Raw genomic sequence first — 17,919 nt, forward strand, 5'->3', positions numbered from 1 at the left:
CGGGTCGTAGAGCGCCGGGATATCTATGTGCTGCTTCTTGACGGACCCGTGGTCGGCTACCATGATGCTGGCTATGAGGCCCGAGGAAGGCGGCGTAGCCGCCCATGAAGGCCAGGAACGAGGTGGCGGCAAACGTGAGGATCTTCCACAGTATGAGGACCCAGCCCCTGATCGCCGCCGCGCCCGATGTTCATCCAGCGCGGGAAGAGTGCGATCAGGTTGTTGGCTGCGCTGATGGATTTGGACATGATATTCTTTCCAACCTGCGCGACGTACCATGCAGGCATGGACCAGGAACCTGTCACGCTGGACATGCACGACAGCCAGAGCTACGCATACTCTGGGCCCGCGATGATCGACCTTCAAAGCGAAGATGTCGCCGCCGCTGCCGCCGGCTTGGCGCCCATTATTTGATGCTGCTGGTCGTAAGTGTACAAGTAGTGTATGTCAATAAGCCGATTTTCTAGCATGGCAGAGTGTTAGCACGTGACAGGCTGTGTTAGTTCAGTGGTAGAATTCTAGCCTTCCCAGCTACATATACTATATACCCATGCATCAGTGACTTACCGGGGGTTCGATCCCCTCACACAGCAATACAATTATTTTTTTGCGTGATCAAACCGTTCAATATAGTCCTGATCATGCCTTTTTGGCATATCAATCGAACCTGTGGCATGTGCCTGACGTGGAACTTGGAGGATGCACCACACCATCGTCGCGATGACGGCGGCCGGCCCACTGATAAGTTTGGTTGGGTGGATTAGGAGGAGCGGTAACTGGATGGGCCAGTACAGGACGTACGACATAATGCCAACTGAGGTGATGGGCTGTTTCGAGTAAGTTATTGGGGATGTCGCTGTATGACGGCACCCAGGCTCGGGGCATGATGGTCACGTAGTGGGCCCCGCTGGCTTCCTGAAACATGAAGGCTACGGCTCGCTAATCTTGGGGACTGCGGACTGCAATCCATCTCAAGTCAGGAAGGCCATCTCGTCACACAAACCTGGTACCCAAACCAGAGCATGAAGAAGATCGCACGGTTCAATAAGCAGAAGTAACGAAGGTAGTAACCAAAGCCGCTCGCAGTCACGACTGGGCACGGCACTTGGAGCTTGGCGCCCATCGCACCGTTGAGGACCAACGGCAGGTTCTGCAATAAATATTCGCCATGGGGTAAGTCCGGAAGGAGCAGCAGTCTTCCGTCGTTAGGCATATGTAGGAGGCTGTGTAGGGGGACTTCGGTTTGTCGGTGGCTGTAATACGGCGGGGGGTGGTGGTACTATTACGTACCAAAGTGGCCAATGGAGGTGATTTAAAGCAACCATGGGTGCAGTTTGGAGAACCTTGGCGTGCTGACTGCTCATTTTTTTGGCATCCTCCCTCGGCAGTTGCAGGGAGGTAACTCTTCAATTTTCTCTCATATTGGGGTTCGGCTCTGTTTCCTTGTTGAAAATGCTTCTATCAGCTGGGAGATTCAGACATTGACCGTTTTTTACAATTCGTTCTTGGAAGCGAATGCAACTACTCCCTAGTTCAAGTCACAGTCGAGACTGGAACCATGGATTCGATCTCATATCCGTAATTATACCCCCTTCGCGGCGACGAGATCCGCTACCTCGTCATTCACGCCTTCGATGAATCCGTTGGCATAGTCCAGTGCGGCCTATACCATTCATCACTTTATGACCTGGATGATTCTTTTACGGCACTGTGTCACGGAAGCCATCCAACTCAATGGACAATCCTTCAGTGTCACGACGAATCTCGGAGACTGCCTACGACAGCTTCCCCTCGACCCAAAATACGGTAGCATGAGGCTTTGGGTTGTCGCGATCTGCATCAACCAGCGGGACACAGATGAGCGCAATGAACAAGTTCAGCGAATGAGAGATATCTACTGGAGTGCCGAGTCAGTTATTGCATGGCTTGGGCCTGGTACGCATTTTTCACGTATTGGGATGCAGCGCCTACAGAACGTCAGCCTTGACGAGGTCAAATCGATGGAGTTTTCAACAGAACAGGACGGCATGGAACGGAGGAACCATATCTGGAGCAGAATACTCGCCGGTGATGGCGAACAGGGCCTGCAGGATATTGTTCTCAGACCATATTGGCATCGCACCTGGATTGTTCAGGAGATTATCCTCGGAAAAAGAGTCCGTTTGGTCTGTGGTGATGACGAGGTCGCATTCGAATGGCTACTGGCTTCACAGCTGTTTCTAGCAAGTTCTTTGCCGCGTAATGTCCTTTCCAATTTCAGCAAAGAACATCAAGAATCTATCGTCCGGCTTGCTACCAATAGCAACATCGGATGTACGAGAGTTTCCCTTTTCGGCACTCCACAAGATCTGCTTCTCGAACGTCTTTCGAAATTCTCCTCCTTTCAATGTTCAGACGACAGAAACAAGGTGTACGCGTTGCTAGGCCTTTGCCACGACGCACAACACATCGTGCCCGACTATAAAAACCCAACAGCCAACGTGTACGGAGGCGTTGTTGATGCGCATATCAAAACCTACGACAATTTACACTTCCTGAAATACGCCGAGTACAATGGTGAAAGGGGCTCCTCCTATCCCTCTTGGTTCCCGGACTGGCGTAGTCCTTTAGCACGCAAGTATATCGGCCTCGACCCTAGTGCAGAGAACCTCTTTCAGGCATCAAAAGGGCTTTCCCTATCCTCCTGTCCTTGGTCACTAGGCAGGAATACCGAGAAAATCCACCTTACCGGTGCCTGCCTAGATGCCATTACCACCCTCAGCGGCCCATTCGATTTGACTGGCCTCACAATCAACGAGCTTGTCAACACTGCACTGGACTGTATGCATTTAATTTACCAAAGCCTCGCACAACAAGGAACAATCGACCCTAGACTTAATCCGATTAACATGGACGATTCCCATATGCCGAATCACCCTCTAAATGACAACGAGCTCCTCTGGATAGCTTTGTCGACGAACCCTGGTAGCCGACTTCGGCGGAATTTCGACTCAGGGGAATATGTTACAGTCCCCGTTCATGTGGTTGTTCCCAGGCGATGAGGGACAACAATATTCGGACGGATCGCTCTACACTCACGAGGAAGTAATTGGCGGACTATGTTTCTCACTACACGGCAGAAGGCTAGCGATTACCTCTAAAGGATGGATCGGGCTAGTCCCCAAGCCAACAGATGTTGGAGACCAGGTCTCTGTGTTGGTTGGTGCAAATCTGCCATACATCCTTAGAAAGGCCCCAGTAGATGATGTTCCAGGCCAGCGGAAAGGACAGACCGAGGAGACGGCCGGGACGGGAGAGGAGTTCTTGGTTATTGGGGGTGCTTATATCCATGGTCTAATGTACGGTCGAGGCCTAGATCTAGCAGAGTTGGGTGATATCATCTTACGATAAGGCGGTTAATTAATTGCTTGGTTAATTGTATTCTAGACATCCTTCCTATACCCGTTGATCAGCTTCGTGTGAGTTTACGATTTGCGCTCCTTTGGGATCTGGCCTGGTACTGAGTCGAACTGGCATTTGTACGAGTGGCTGCTGGCGGGCTGGGGTATGCCTACCGGGGAGCTGTTATATCTCGAGGAGCTGGCGAGGCATTGTGCTGAGACGGAGCGGTATACCTTCTTCCTTTCGAGCTCGTCTATGAATGTGAGCTTGAAAGGGCAGAGATGATATTGGCTACTAAGAAATGCTAACCTGGGTGTGTGTACAGGTCCCTGGAGGTGTCGCGAGTCCTCCAAATGCCTTGGCCTTCTTTTCAGGGTTCCTTATAAGAGCAGGGTATTAGAAGAGGCAAGATAGATACTTATGCAAATATCAATACATTTCGAACAGTTGAACTGATCATTGAATCTTCCATGCTACTTCACTCATATGCCGGAACAACTACTCCCCCAACTGCTCATGCTCTGCAGCTCCCTTCGGCGCCTCAAACTGATCCTCCATAGGTAACCCCAAAATCAAATTTTGCACATTCAACCGCGCGCTCCACACCAGATTCGGCGACTCCCCCATCTCCCGGATCTCTTGCCCATTCTCGACCGCCTCGATATCCGACTCCGCAGCGCGCCGCCCGCGCGGCTTGTGCTGCGAAATGACCGCCGGCGTGACGCTCAGGCACCTCATCCGCGCCCCCGCATAGCCCGGCGGCGGCCTCCCATTGATGTGCGCCGTCGCAGTATCCGCGGGATTCTCCCGCGCCGCGTCCCACGGCGTGTGGTCGCGGCACAGGTCCGCCATGGCGTTGTCGAGCTGCGCGATGAGCGAGCCGCCGACGCTGAGGGCGTGCAGGACCTTGCGGGCGCCCGACTGCGACAGGGCGTAGCCCGCGCTGCACGTCGGGCCGCCGCTGAAGTGGACCCAGCGCGTGCGCGGCTCGCGCTGGAGGTCGCCGCCGATCCAGCTGCTGGTGTTGGCGGGGGGCGGCATGGTGGCGTCGTCGCGGAGGGCGTAGTAGGTGTAGCGCGCGGAGCCGAGGTCGACGACCTCGTGGCCCGGGATGCGCTCGGGGAAGGTCTCGCCGCAGTGGCCGAGCCAGAGGAGGTCCCAGTCGTCGCCGTAGGGGGAGTGGGGGATCGCTGAGTGCTGAGAGACCGAAGAAGTGGCATCGTCTCCCGTAACGGCGGCGGCTGCGCGGCCGGCTGGGAGGTTGTTGGCTTGGAAGAGGGGCTCTTGCTTCGCCATGCCCGTCAGGAGGCGCGCGCCGTCGGCAATGTCCATCAGCTGCTGCTTGAGGCGGACGTCCCAGTCCGCATCGTCTTCCAAGATGAGCGCGCTCGAGATGTTTTCCTCGACCATCCTATATCAATCGCAAAAATATCATGTTAGCATATCACGTCTCAGATAGCACCCCCTATCTACTTCTATGGTGGTCAGCAAGGGACTCCCACGTTCGAATGGCATTCATCTGGCTCCGCCACGACCCGATCCCGCCGTCCCGCCAGCCCTGCCGGTTCACGCCGAGCGGCAGGGCCTTGTCGGGTACGTCGGCGCCGCGCAGGGCCCGGACCCAGTCGAGCTGGACGCCCGTCAGCGCGGCGACCAGGGACAGCGCGTCGCGCTTGTCGGTGCGGTCGGGGAGGTTGATGGCGAAGACTTTCTCGAAGCCCAGCGTCGCGTTCTGGATGCGCGCGATGTCGTTCACTTGTTGCTCATCATCTGTTGCTGTGGCGGCATGCTGCTGCTGCTGCTGCTCATCGTTTATAGGTGAGGAGAGCCCGACCTCTAGCAGCAACGGGATCGAGCTGGGGAGGGTCGAGCTGATCGCCGGCAGGAGGCCGGCGACTGCCAGGATAACCAGCGCGATGGTGGCGGTGCGCCCTAGCTGTGGTTTCTTCGGCTCCGGTGCTGCTTTCGACGTGGCCGACAGCGAGGAATTGACGATATCCCTCCCCACGAGCCAGGCCAGCACTATGGCCCAGAACCATGACGGTGGCTCCATCGTATAAACCGTTCTCCGATAAAGCGCAAAGAAGAAAGAAGTCAGATTTAGTCACTATCAACTGACTAACACGAGAAACTTGGCGCCCGGCAGTTTTATGTGTGGCCGTTTGTCGCTTTGACACCTTGTTCGGAGTCTGGCCCCGCCAGGGGTTCTGAGGAGGAACCAACCCTCCCCCTGGCCGACTTGTCTCATCTCAAACCTGAAACACATTTCCCAATTCTAGAAGCTCCCGCGCACCAATCCGGGCAATATGCCAAAAACTGAAGCACGATAGCCTCAGTTGAGAGAGTGAAAGCTTATCATGACGGTTATTGGGCCCACCACGATTGGGCATGTTCAATCTCAACACCCGGTTCATCCTGTGTGTGACTATGGCCCGAGACGACCGAAGATCCGATCGAAAGCGGCTTGATCAATTGATACTGTATTTGAAGGTAGCGATAGATGACTCTGGACGATCTGTATCAGCAAACGGTTCCAGGCCAGGTCGGTGGTTGCCTACAGCCAGACTTGGGGGTCCCGTCCCCAAGGGCCTAGGCGGACCTGCTGAGATTAACAGAACTGCCATAAAAGTTCGCATTTTGCAACTGCATCCAATCGGCATAAAAGGGAATGAATGCAGCACAGAAACAGTCCAGGGTATGCAAGATGTATTCTTCACCTGAAGTTTATTCAAAATCAACCATTGTGTTCTCCCATCGTTTCCCTGATACCATCCATCAAAGGGCAACTCATCCATACACTTCGCATCACGTATGCGCCGACACCAGCTCCTCCAGCTTCTCCTGCTTTTCGGAAAAGATATTAATGGCCTGAATGATCTTCCCCTCGCTCTGTCCGCCGGCGCTGCGCGTAAACGCCAGCCGCCACGCGCTCTCGTCGTCCAGGATCGCGCCGTAGTCAGCGAACGCGCTGTCGCTTGCGGCCTTGAAGACTGAGCCCGTGTCGTCCTCCCACGGGTTCGCCGGCGTCTCAGACAGCTTCTTCAGCAGCGGCGGCGAGACCGTGATGTGGTGCGCCCCGGCCAGCATCATGACCTCCTGGATCGACGTCAGGCTCGCGGGCAGCACCTGCGTCCGGCTGCCCGTCTTCTCGTAGTAGCGCTGGGCCGCGCCGCAGAAGTCGAAGGCTTTCTTCTCATCGACATAGCTATGGGTACAAATCAGCGTAAAGTATCATTGCCAGCATGGTTGGTGGCCAAGACAGAGGGATGGGAGGTTGGGGAAGCACGTTAAGTTCTGGCTTACGTTTCATCGAAATGCACGCGCAGCTCGTTTATGTAGGGCGCAATGTAGGTGCACCCCGCATGCGAGGCGAGCGCCGCCTGCTCCAGGCAGAACATGGTGGTGGCCAGTGTGGCGATCCCTTGTTTCTCGAGCTCGCGGCATGCCTGCATCCCTTCCCACGTCGCCGGGATCTTGATGCACACCCTCTTGGCGTCGTACTTGGGGTCCAGGTCTTTGAAGATGGCCACAATACCTGGAGTGCGGCCGCCCAAGGGACTCGTCAGTTATATACTTACTTACTGCATGTGCATTGCTGATGGGGCAGGCTTGGGGTAAATGATGGAGAGACGAAAACACATACGCCTCGCGTTCTCGATGGTCTTGTCCCTGTTATACGAGTACATGGGGTTCGTCTGGATGTGCGAGTAGCCCGTCAGGTAGGGGACGATGCGGAGCGCTAGCTTGACCATCATGACCTCGACCGCGAACTCCGCGAGGCCGACGCCCGCGTGCTGGGCGTGGTGCGACTGCGCGTAGGCCACGGCGCTGCTGATGAGCTCTGCATGAAGGGCGCCGCCGTGTGCATCGAGGCGGGCCAGTTCGCCATACGCAATGGCCTGATGATGCAGTCCCCAAACGTCAGTTACATCTCCGCCGATGCAGTAGCAGGAGATGGGGGCAGCTGACCTGGTTGGAAGTGCAGTCGATGAAGGGACCTAGGTCTTGGGCCACTGCGGCAAAGGCTCAGCGCAAATACTCGGAATAGCCCCTGTCGTCGTCGCATGCACTTACCTTCATGATCAAAGGTGTCACAGTCGACCTTGGAGTGGCTCCGGAGTACATCCAGCAACGTCTGTGTGCTCGCCATGGGGCGGGAGAAGGGTGGAGTTGATATTGGACAAACGTTGCAGCAAAGTTCCGATACAGGTACAGAGGACGAGGAGATTAGAATGGTCAATGATGATGGAGATGAGGCTTGTGTCAATTGAATCGATATGTAAACTTGAAAACCACTTTCGTAAAATCGTTTCGTCAACATCACCAAGTGCTCCCGATTCTACCGAAGTCCACATGGTGATGCAGCGGAGTTTCCTAAAACGCATCAATTACGGGAGGGGCAGGATGGCGGGGTTGGGCAACGAGTGCAAGTGACCACTTCTTTGGCCCAACAGGAGGTTGACATGATCAATTAAGGTTTCCATGTTTCTTGTCACACACGTGCGATTGTAAGGCAGCGACATCAATGGACTTGACTTCACGATGTCAGTCCTCGAAGTACATCTATTGATGGCAATAACTCGACGAAGTATCGCGAGATGAGACGAAGATCTGGAACCATCATTTGAAACCCCTGCATGGACGGTTTATTCTTAGCAACAAGCAGATGCCGCTGGAAGCTTGACCCTTAGCAAACAAAGGCCAAGGGGCCAGTTCCCGGCCAATCATGGTCTTGGGGGCCTAGGCGCCGCCGTCGGGGGAGCGACGTTTCCGGGCCAGGGTCGCGAACGAGCCGAAGACACTGGAACGGGCTGATTTACCCGGGAATAGCTCTCTCATTCCCCAGCTGCGAACCCCTCAACCCGGCAACGTCTCCAATCCAAACGTCCGTCTTCAGCGATGGAGAACCGACAGAGATTGGCATGCATGGATTTCGGTTGTAATTGACCGACTAGATATATTGATGCCTAGGTATACTGCGGGTGGCTAGGTCAAACATACCAGGACTGAGTGGAAATCACCTGCTGAGCGAACAGCTCGGGTTCAATTACAGCGGGGCCTAGCTGCAGCAGAGCGGCAAACCCCAAACAACTTCCATCATTCTCAGTCGTCTGTCTGCTCCAATTGACCACCATCACAAACAGCCTCGACAGCTACACCATCGCCAAAGATTGACTTGTTCCTTAGGCTTTCCGCATACGTTGATAAAGAAGAACGCCTTTTGTACTAATCCGTTGCCATGGCCGCACCCGGTACCCAGGTGGGGCCTGAGGCGAGGAGGAAGGTAAGGAATGTGCTGAACCTGAGGACATACTTGGCCCCCGGAATGCTCAACTCGGCACCTTCAGCGTTGCCCTGCCAGGCGCGATAGATGGCCAGGCATCGTATTCAATAACCTCCAGTTCGCGGCTTCTCTCGTCTTTGGTTGTCTGTCGTCTTTGTCCCTCTCATCTTCCTTTCTTTTATCCTTTCGGTTTCACTTCGTCCCACCTTCCCTTCCCCTTCTCTCTTCTACCATCACCGCTCCGTATTGTGCGAATGGAGCAGCCGCACTCGACTGACGACTGAAAAAGCTGGGAGGTAATTAGATAATGATAACGCCTTTTGTGGCGCTGAGATCACATAGCAGACGAAACTCAACCCACGCCATGTTTGCCCCCCCAGAACAGCCAGCCCGCTGGCGACGATGATGACAACAACAACCAGGCTCTACACTACAAGCTCGCTCCGGGAACCATCCCCCCGCCAATCCTGGTCTACCAGAATGTCCCCCTGGAAGACCGCTCGCGTCTCGACATCACTCCCGCCGATCCCAAGTGGAAAGAGATGCTCGCCTACTTCAACACCCTCCTAAACACCCCCGGCTTCACCTTGGACCAGATTCTCAAGGACCACTTTACCGCGCATGAGCTTTCCAAGTTCGTGCCAACCAAGCTCGAGCCCCACGCCAAGTGGCAGCAGCAGGATACCGAGCTGTTCAGAAGGACGCTCGAGACAAGGTTCAAGGGCGTGTTGCCTACCCTTGGCATGAAGATAACCATGCTCTACTTTGGCTGCCCGGTGGCTCCCATGAAATTCGGTGGAAACCAGTACGTAACTTCGGCCGACTTGGCCGAGCCCCAGGAGGAGGTTCACATCGAGCGGGACCCCCTAGCCTTCCTGGGAGGCTACAAGGAGAGGTGCTACGGCCTCCCGCCCACCGGTATGTTACCCCAGCAGCAAAGGATACTTCATGAACCAATTGGCGTCTAACCATTTCATAGAAGCCACTTTTATTCCCATCGGTTCTCCTTCCATGGACGAGGGCGCTTACTCCCCCAGTATGCGTGGTGGCTTCCTGGAGGATGAAGACATGGAACTCGTCGAGTCTGAATCCCAATGCGATGAGGACATGGACTCGCCACCACAAGACGGCCCTGCCGTAGAGCTCGGTCTCCGCGGAGGGAGTGGCTCGGCAGCAAGGTAAATATACACAGACCAACCCATCGAAGTGAAAGGTACTGACATACAAAGCAGTTTCACAATGTATAGTCGTCAGGGTCAGGCTGATGTGGCAGAAGGGTACAACGGCCTCGCCCAGGGAATAACCCGACTTTTATCGCTTGATGTCGATGAGCAAGCTCGAGATGTCCAACTCGTCTTCACCATTATCGGGTCCAGATCTGGGCGTTCCGAAGTAAAAGCCACTGTTCGTGCGCCTATCGGAGATCATCCTGCTGGCGCGGAAGGCCCTCTGAGTGATATCTTGGAGCGCATTCAATGTGAGGAGCGCCCGCTTGTGTTTGTCCGTAGGGAATCGGACGTTGCCCCAACTACCTTTGAGCCCAAGCCTTTGGATGGTGGCATCGCCACGATTACCTACAGGGATGACGATGACCTGGAGCGGAAGGGGTATCTGCGAACCGCTAGGCGGCCCAACCTGAACCATAGCGTCACCCATTATGCCACCAGCTACCAACATACTATCAATGCCCTGATAGGCTCGCACCATCAATGGATCACGTTTCCTGACGTGCCAGGTCCCGACGGACCTGTAAGGCTCTACAGCTGTGAAGATATCCCCCAGCAGTTAATTTCGAACATCGCAACCCACACCTATTGCGGCATCAATGCAATCGTCGAGCGTATTGATCCCAACATTGTCCCTGTTATCCTCCCCGACAGCCAAAGCCACTACACATCAAACGCCATTGAGTTGTACAGGCAAAACCTCGGGGATCTCGAGGCACTGAATCGCGTCGTCGAGCACGCCCTGTCTCGTCTGCCCGGTCGGAGGAAGATCGCCGATGGGCTCCACGTATATTTCCCTGGAGAGGATTTCCAGAACAGCAATCGTGGCGGGTACGTCTTTATCGGACTCGTGGACGGTAGAGCGACCGACAATGGTTTCAATGCGTGGCAAAATATTATCCAGCCGTCGAGATTCTCCAACCCGAAGGGTCTCTCCCTCGTCGTTCAACCATGGTTCGAGATCTACATCATATCGGCGCCTCAATCCATGCAGTCGGTTCCAGGTTACCAGACCTTAAACGTTCGTCTTATCGAGTGCAACCTACAGTTGTTCAAGATGCGGGTTGCGAAGGATTTGTACCCTGGCAACTATGACCCTGACAACAAGGAGCACACGCTCATTCTCGAGGACGAGATCCGCAGCTCCCGCCACGTCATTACGCATGAAAGCAACGAGGATGACTGGCAGCGTATTCTTCGTCGGCTCATGTGCCAGAATCTTGAGGTTACCTTGAAAACCAAGGACCGGGACGCCGGATGGAGTAAGTCTTGATTTGATTTCCATGACACTCGAGTTTGACCCGAAATGCGTGCTGATCTTCACAAACAGATGTCGACGAGAACTCCTACTGGGGTCCAAGCTACTATCGAGCGCAATTAAACTATATCCCATCTGGGAACCCGGACGTCGGGAACGCCAACAACTCGACGAAGAGCGGAAACCTGGGATTCAACCGTTCTAACGTTGGCTCTACGAACGGGTCTGTCAAGACGTTTGGAACTTCAAGGAGCCAAGAGATTGCCGATTCGCTCTACAAAACCTATTCATCGCGACTCAACGATTTCATAGACATGAAGGGATCGGACAACAGTATGCGAGATCTGACGCACTGGGACACACCAAGCATCTTCACCAACCCGGCGAAGCCGGTGATGCCTCTCCATGCTCCGCCTTTGGAGTCAGTGATCAGGACCGGCCCTGACGTCCCGTCCATCACCTTGGGCATGAGGACCGCAACGGAGACGGCTCGCCTGGAGCGCGAGGTCCACACCCTGCGTGGTCAGCTGCTGGACAGGATCCGGGACTGCCACTATATTGACTGCGACAAGCGCTTCAGCTACATGGACATGATCGGATTCGAAAGGCATATCAAGTACGAGCACAAGATCCTCCAATGCGCCTTCTGCGTCGCTTTCAAGCCCCCTAACGGCCTCGATGTCGACATTGACCCATCTTTGATGTACATGGACCGGGAGCAGATACTCCTGCACATTGCGCATGAGCACGCCGATCACCTCAAGATGTTTGTTGGTGTTCCCCAGGGCAAGGGGCCGACGGCGTGGGAGCAGGCGACCCCGGAGCAAAAGACGCAGACGAAGACCCAAATGGTCCTGTTCCCCTTTTGTGCGCACTGCGGGCGCAAAGAGATTGAGCTGGACAACCCGGAGGACCTGTTCCACCACCACCTGGCTTGCCGGGGCAGCAATGCCGAGAGCAGGCAGGATCTCAAGCCCTCGCCCTTCTGTAAGGTGTGCGGAGAGCAGGCCACCGCCGACTCCTATGGGCAGCTTCAGTGTACAAACTCGTCGTGCAAATCGCACGGCAAGAATTCCAAGTACGACGAGGACTACTGCGACAAGTGCGGGTTTAACCTCTCCGGGTGCTCCCAGGCGTACAGGATCCTGCACGACCACTGGTGCAGGGCGTTGCCCGGCGGCCCCTGGAACGGAACCAAGGGCTTCTGCCCCTTCTGTGGCATCTCCTTCCAAGGCCTTGGTCACGGAGAGAGGGAGCAGCACGTCTGGGATTGCAGCGAGCGGCCATCGCCGAAGCCGACAAAGTGCCCCATCTGCGTCAATGAACGGGGCTCTGGTTCTTCGACGACGCCGCTGTACACCCCCCAAGAGGTCCAGCAGCATCTCGAGACGGTTCACGGCAACTCGACCCAGTGCCCGTGGTGCAAGCAGTACCTGGTGGGCAAGGCGTCCAACACGGAGTATTCGGAACCTGGCAAGCATTACCACTTTTCCCACCACATGGGCCAGGTGCCGAAGCGCGTGCAGCCTCAAGTTGGGGTCGATGTCGGAAATGAGGAGATAGGGGTGGACTTTAACGTCGGCCCCGACTCACGGTGCCCCTACTGGAGCGAGTGCGGCGCCCGCACGAGCGACATGACCAACGCCCAGTGGAACAAGCACATGGAGAATTGCCACTCGGCCAACAACTTCTACCCGACCGGCATGCCGGACTCGATCCATAGCGCCCCGCCGACGAACTACGGCAAGACCATCCCAGGGAATGTGGGCGGCGGATCCGGCACGGGCGGGGGGCATGTAGGTAGCAGCGGCACCGGCGTTGGCATCGCGGGGTCGCACACCGGGAGGACCAGTTCTAGTTCTAGCACCGGCACCGGCAACCAGCAGCATCCTCATCGCCACTCTCCGCATCTTCCTTCAACTACCCAGTTTACTGATTCTTTTGTTCCTACTGGTACTGCTACGGGGGCTGCTCCGGGGACGGGGGCGGGGACGGGGATAGGGAGCACCAACATCATCCATGAGCATCCTTATCACTACTCTCCTGCTACACATCATACTGATCCACACCATACAGGCACACACCACACTGGTTCACACCACACTGGTTCACACCACTATCCCCCACATCACACTGCTCCTTCTTTCACTTCTCCGGAGACGAAGTCGGGGCCCGGGAGCAACACTGGTAGCTTGGATCTTCCTTACCACTATTCGCCTCCTGTTTATACTAGTCCTACCTTTCTTACCACGGGGACGGGGACGGGGACGGGGAGTAATACTGGTAACTTGAAGCAACCTCACCACCATTCACCTCCTCCTCACACTGCTCCATCTCTCTCTTCTACGGAGACGGGGTCATGGCCTGGGAGCAACACTGGTAGCGTGAAGCATCCTCACCACCACTCACCTCCTCCTCATACTGCTCCTACTTTTCCCGCTACGGGGACGGGTACGGGGAACAACGGAGGTAGCTTGAAGCGTCCTTACCACCACTCTCCTCCTCCTTCACATCATACTGTTTCTACTACTTCTACTTCTAGTGCGACGGGAGCGAAGACGGGAAATAATAACGGCAGCGTCATCTTCAACCCGGAGAACTGGGGCGGCCCGATAATCGACAACAAGAGCGATTCGCCGTCGTCTGAATCGGACCACAAGCGTCCCAGGATCACGTGGGAGTCGGACCCGGACGACACGGAGTACGTACCGTCCCAGGGGACAGAGGAGCCTCCGGAGGAGTACATGGACAACCGGCTTCACTCGGATTCGGCGGAGAACTTGGAACTGCTGCTGCAGGAACGGGGAGAGGATTATGTACCAGGTCCTGGAGGATTCGGTCTCGGCTCCGTCTACGAATACGGGTATGGAGATGGACATGGATATGGATATGGACACGGGCATGGTACCGGCACGGGCACGGGCACGGGCAATGTCAATACCGAAGAATCGCTTAAGATAGCTGAAGCGATCATTGGACGGATAACGGAAAAGGAGCGACAGCCTCCTACTCCTGGACAACTCCCGTCCAAAGATTCTGAAAGATGGCCCTGGGGAACGAAGTGGGCTCCACTGCTAAGGCATCTGGGTATCACTGCCAAGCCTAGCAAGAGGCATGAGCAACTGATGGAACAGCTGCGCCAGGAAATCGAGGCCCAACCCCCTGACAAGGGAAAACAGTACCGAATAGTACAAGAGCTGCGCAGGATTGCCGAGGCCCCATCCCCCACTGAGTCTGGGACAACACCGGTGTCGCCCGTAACGAAAAGGCCGATTCCACCCGTAGGGAAAAGGCCGGTGTCGCCCGTAGGGAAACAGCCGGTGCCACCCGTAGCGAAAAGGCCGGTGTCACCCGTAGCGAAACAGCCGGTGTCGTCTGGAGTGACGGAGCATCCGCCCGGGATCCCATATATCGCCAAGGTCACGCCCATCATCCGGCCGCAGCATGCATTGGAGAAACAGCATTATACAAAAGACGCGTTGACAGTAGAGGAAATGAATGCGGCGTCACTCGCAAGATTCGGCCCTCGTGGCCCCGGGATCCCGTATATCTCCAAGATCACGCCCATCCAACGGCCAGACCTGCAAGGGCCACCATTGCCCACGGCGCTGGCGACGAGCATCGAAGAGGAGGAAGAGGTCACGCCAACGACGACGACGTCGACGTCGACGACGACGACCGGGACGCGCACCTCGCCTCGCAAGGTCCACCCCACGGCTAAGAAGCTGGAGAGCGAGGCGGCGACGGCGGCGACCAAGACCACGGCCACCGGCAGGGCTCCTAGTGGGCGCCGAGGCCAGACGCCGGCCAAGTCGCCGACCAAGGTTACTGCCAGCGGCACGACCAGAACGACGCGGTCGGTGTCGCAGGCTATGGAGGAGGCGTCTCCGGGGCTGGAGCCTCCTACGCCGAGCACGCGTCGGGCGCCGTCGCCTGCTAAGAGAGGGCGGGCGCGGAAGTGAGGACGCGTAGGAGATGCAATGTAGGACGTAGGAGAGGGAAGAAGAAGAAGAAGAGAGACATCGGACGGGGTTGACTTCACCAGTCCTCCGTCACCAACAAGATCATGACATGATTCTTTCATTTATTTGGTTATTCCTTCTTTATATCTCAGTGGTGGATTTCCTATGTCTCCTTCAACACTCGTTTCAATGGGCTTGGGTCACAGTCTCGATCATGATGGTGGGATCGGGAGAGGTGTATTATTTACCGGAAGGGGAAGCTGGATTGGGATGGACTGGGATTGGGATTGGACGCGAGGGATTTAGGCATGATTTACTGTTACGGGTTTTGCTTTGTCTTTAGATAGGTTATGTAGTTTAATAATTGACGTGCGACTCCTCTACGATTCATCTTTGGATGATATCAAACTTGGCCAAGTGCACTAAGAGAGTGTGAGATGCGACGCGTACAGGTCGGGGTTATCGGCTGACCCGAGATGGCTGGTGGCGCCGCGCACGGGACAAGCCGTCGTCAAGCGAGAGCTCGGCCGTCGCCTTTCCTGCTTGCTTGTGGTCCCTGAATGGAAAGCGACATGGGGTGTGTCGGGAAAATGCTGTGTTTTGGGTTGGTGCTGATTGGTCGGGATGCGTCGGTTGGTAATTCGACATCGCTGATTGGCCAGTCCTCGAGCCACTACAGCCCCTGTCTGCAGAAGCTCGGCCGGGGCCAAGTCCTTGTTGCTTCGGCGTCGGTGTAAGTTTGGAGATGGAGACACCTATATAGGGGCCATTGCATTGCACTGTTCGGTCAAGTCGTTTGCTTTCATCCCATACCATCCATCTGTCATCCCAAAGTTCAAGTCTGCCTAACAAAGCATCCATATTGCTTGACGCAAACATATCGTCCCAAACCACGACAATAACACCCACCACCTGAACAAAAAAGCTCCATTTAACACCGCCGGGACTTCTGCTCGGACCAAGCAACGCATTATTATCAAGCACTGCAAATTTTTCGGTCGGAGCCCGACCAAACTTTCGGGTTGAACAGCTCCGCGCCGCATCCGGGCCATCAAACAATACCGTCACATCACACCACACAATGACTTCCCAACCCCGGAATCCGCCGGCCTCGTACGGCAGCACCCAGCAAAGCCACCACCCTCACCACACATCCACCAAACCCACATCAGACGACGATGTGGAATCGCTCGCCCCCTGCTCCACAGCAAGCAAAAGCAGCACAGCAACGACGAGCACCACACCAACAACGGCGACGTCCTGCGCGACATCATCATCGGCTTCGCGGATGGGCTCACCGTGCCCTTCGCCCTGACGGCGGGCCTGTCCAGCTTTGGGGATACCCGGCTCGTGGTCGCCGGCGGCCTCGCCGAGCTCTTCTCGGGCGCCATCAGCATGGGCCTGGGCGCGTACCTGGCGGCGGCGACGGAGCTGGAGCACTACCGCAGCGAGGAGGCGCGGGAGCGGGACGAGGTCGTGCGCAAGCCCGAGGCGGAGCGGCAGGAGATCTTCGACATCCTGGGCGGGTACGGCATCTCGCGGCGGGCGGCGGAGCCCTTAGTGGAAGAGCTGGCGCGCGGGGACCCGGAGGAGTGGGTGCGGTTCATGATGGATTTCGAGCTGCGGCTCGAGAAGCCGGACGCGAACCGGGCGTGGATCTCCGCCGTGACGATGGGGCTGAGCTACTTTGTGGGCGGGCTGGTGCCCATGATCCCGTACTTTTTGATGCGGACCGCGTCGGAGGCGTTGCTGGTGTCGGTGGGCATCACGGTCGTGATCCTGCTGGTGTTTGGGTACATCAAGAACTGGGTCACGATCCGGAACACGCGGGCGGGCGTGCGGGGGGCGCTGCAGACGTTGCTGATCGGGGCGCTCGCGGCGGGGACGAGTTACGGGATTGTGCGGGCGTTGAATTGAGGGAGAGAAAATGCAGATTCTGTATTGTTATTGTCGATGGGCTGCAAAAGTTGGTTCACTTGGGTTGTTGCATGGCGTTAGATATATTACCCCCCCTTTTTGTTAGACTCTCTTCCGACTAACAGCGTAGAGAGTAGTTATGCATTGAGCGTTTGAGGCTTTCGCTGAAAGGCAGACAAGACACCGCTTTCCCTGCATGATATGTTCTTCCTCCGTTGTTTATATCCGAGTTGAGCAGTCCACGCGTCTTGGGCCTTTGTGGTTGGATTTGAGTCGATCTGACATTCTCTTACCTGGGATTCCTCGGAGGACTTCCGATGACTGGTGCTTTGCAATCCACAACCGGCGCCACGCTTGCTCATGAACACATTCCAATGATAGCGTGTCCGCCTGGAGGGGGTTGTAACAAGTCGCCTCCTCCTCCTCCTGCTCACTGGAGAGAAGCCTAGGCAAGAAAGGGGTGATAAGCCGGATACACGCCGCCCCTACGGATCCTCCATGCACGTTGGAAGGGCGGGCAGAACAGGTACGCGAGGGAGGATGGGGCTTGCACGGGGACAAGATGTGACAGCTTTCTCTGCTCCGGCGAGGGTTGGGCTACGTTTGGGCTGGGGGTTGCTTTTCCATCTTTCGTTTCGGGAGAGTCTCTACAGGGTTTTCAAAGAACAAGGGACCGGTGCATTCTCCTACAATCACCGACTGAGTGCACTGCACGTATTGCCATCGCGGCCGACTCAACTGTACGTATTGTCATTGTCACGTGTTCGGGGCCACGCCGGAGGGAGATATTGTATAGGTGCCCTAACATATGATGTTGTAGCCTAGAGAAACGAAACACAACTTTTGACCGGCCACTGTACTGATACATACATTAGAGAACGAAGAGCCGGT

The 17,919-nt window shown here is 55.9% G+C and overlaps 6 protein-coding genes across 6 annotated transcripts; 4 read left to right on the forward strand and 2 right to left on the reverse strand.

The window, feature by feature from the left end:
- Positions 1-64: 64 nt before the first annotated feature.
- PG986_002478 (uncharacterized protein) lies at positions 65-414 on the forward strand (the record flags this gene model as incomplete). Its single annotated transcript, XM_066838700.1, has 2 exons — positions 65-218; positions 284-414. The coding sequence occupies 2 exons, from the start codon at positions 65-67 to the stop codon at positions 412-414; spliced, it is 285 nt and encodes a 94-aa protein (XP_066703764.1).
- A 1,277-nt stretch (positions 415-1,691) lies between these two features.
- On the forward strand, positions 1,692-3,041 carry PG986_002479 (HET-domain-containing protein; the record flags this gene model as incomplete). Its single annotated transcript, XM_066838701.1, has 1 exon — positions 1,692-3,041. One exon carries the CDS (start codon positions 1,692-1,694, stop codon positions 3,039-3,041), a length of 1,350 nt encoding a protein of 449 aa, XP_066703765.1.
- Positions 3,042-3,879: 838 nt separating this feature from the next.
- On the reverse strand, positions 3,880-5,420 carry PG986_002480 (glycosyltransferase family 25 protein; the record flags this gene model as incomplete). Its single annotated transcript, XM_066838702.1, has 3 exons — positions 3,880-4,792; positions 4,884-5,157; positions 5,216-5,420. 3 exons carry the CDS (start codon positions 5,418-5,420, stop codon positions 3,880-3,882), a joined length of 1,392 nt encoding a protein of 463 aa, XP_066703766.1.
- Positions 5,421-6,186: 766 nt separating this feature from the next.
- PG986_002481 (uncharacterized protein) lies at positions 6,187-7,531 on the reverse strand (the record flags this gene model as incomplete). Its single annotated transcript, XM_066838703.1, has 4 exons — positions 6,187-6,586; positions 6,685-6,916; positions 7,025-7,345; positions 7,456-7,531. The coding sequence occupies 4 exons, from the start codon at positions 7,529-7,531 to the stop codon at positions 6,187-6,189; spliced, it is 1,029 nt and encodes a 342-aa protein (XP_066703767.1).
- A 1,089-nt stretch (positions 7,532-8,620) lies between these two features.
- Positions 8,621-15,111, forward strand: PG986_002482 (transaldolase; the record flags this gene model as incomplete). The annotated part of the gene is made up of 6 exons (XM_066838704.1): positions 8,621-8,665; positions 9,046-9,583; positions 9,645-9,843; positions 9,898-11,153; positions 11,222-13,102; positions 13,226-15,111. The coding sequence occupies 6 exons, from the start codon at positions 8,621-8,623 to the stop codon at positions 15,109-15,111; spliced, it is 5,805 nt and encodes a 1,934-aa protein (XP_066703768.1).
- Positions 15,112-16,192: 1,081 nt separating this feature from the next.
- Positions 16,193-17,028, forward strand: PG986_002483 (CCC1-like protein; the record flags this gene model as incomplete). Its single annotated transcript, XM_066838705.1, has 2 exons — positions 16,193-16,224; positions 16,284-17,028. 2 exons carry the CDS (start codon positions 16,193-16,195, stop codon positions 17,026-17,028), a joined length of 777 nt encoding a protein of 258 aa, XP_066703769.1.
- Between the last annotated feature and the right edge of the window lie 891 nt (positions 17,029-17,919).

The sequence above is a fragment of the Apiospora aurea genome (assembly GCF_038362705.1).
Source record: "Apiospora aurea strain CBS 24483 chromosome Unknown utg000002l_segment0_segment0, whole genome shotgun sequence".
NCBI lineage: Eukaryota > Fungi > Ascomycota > Sordariomycetes > Amphisphaeriales > Apiosporaceae > Apiospora > Apiospora aurea.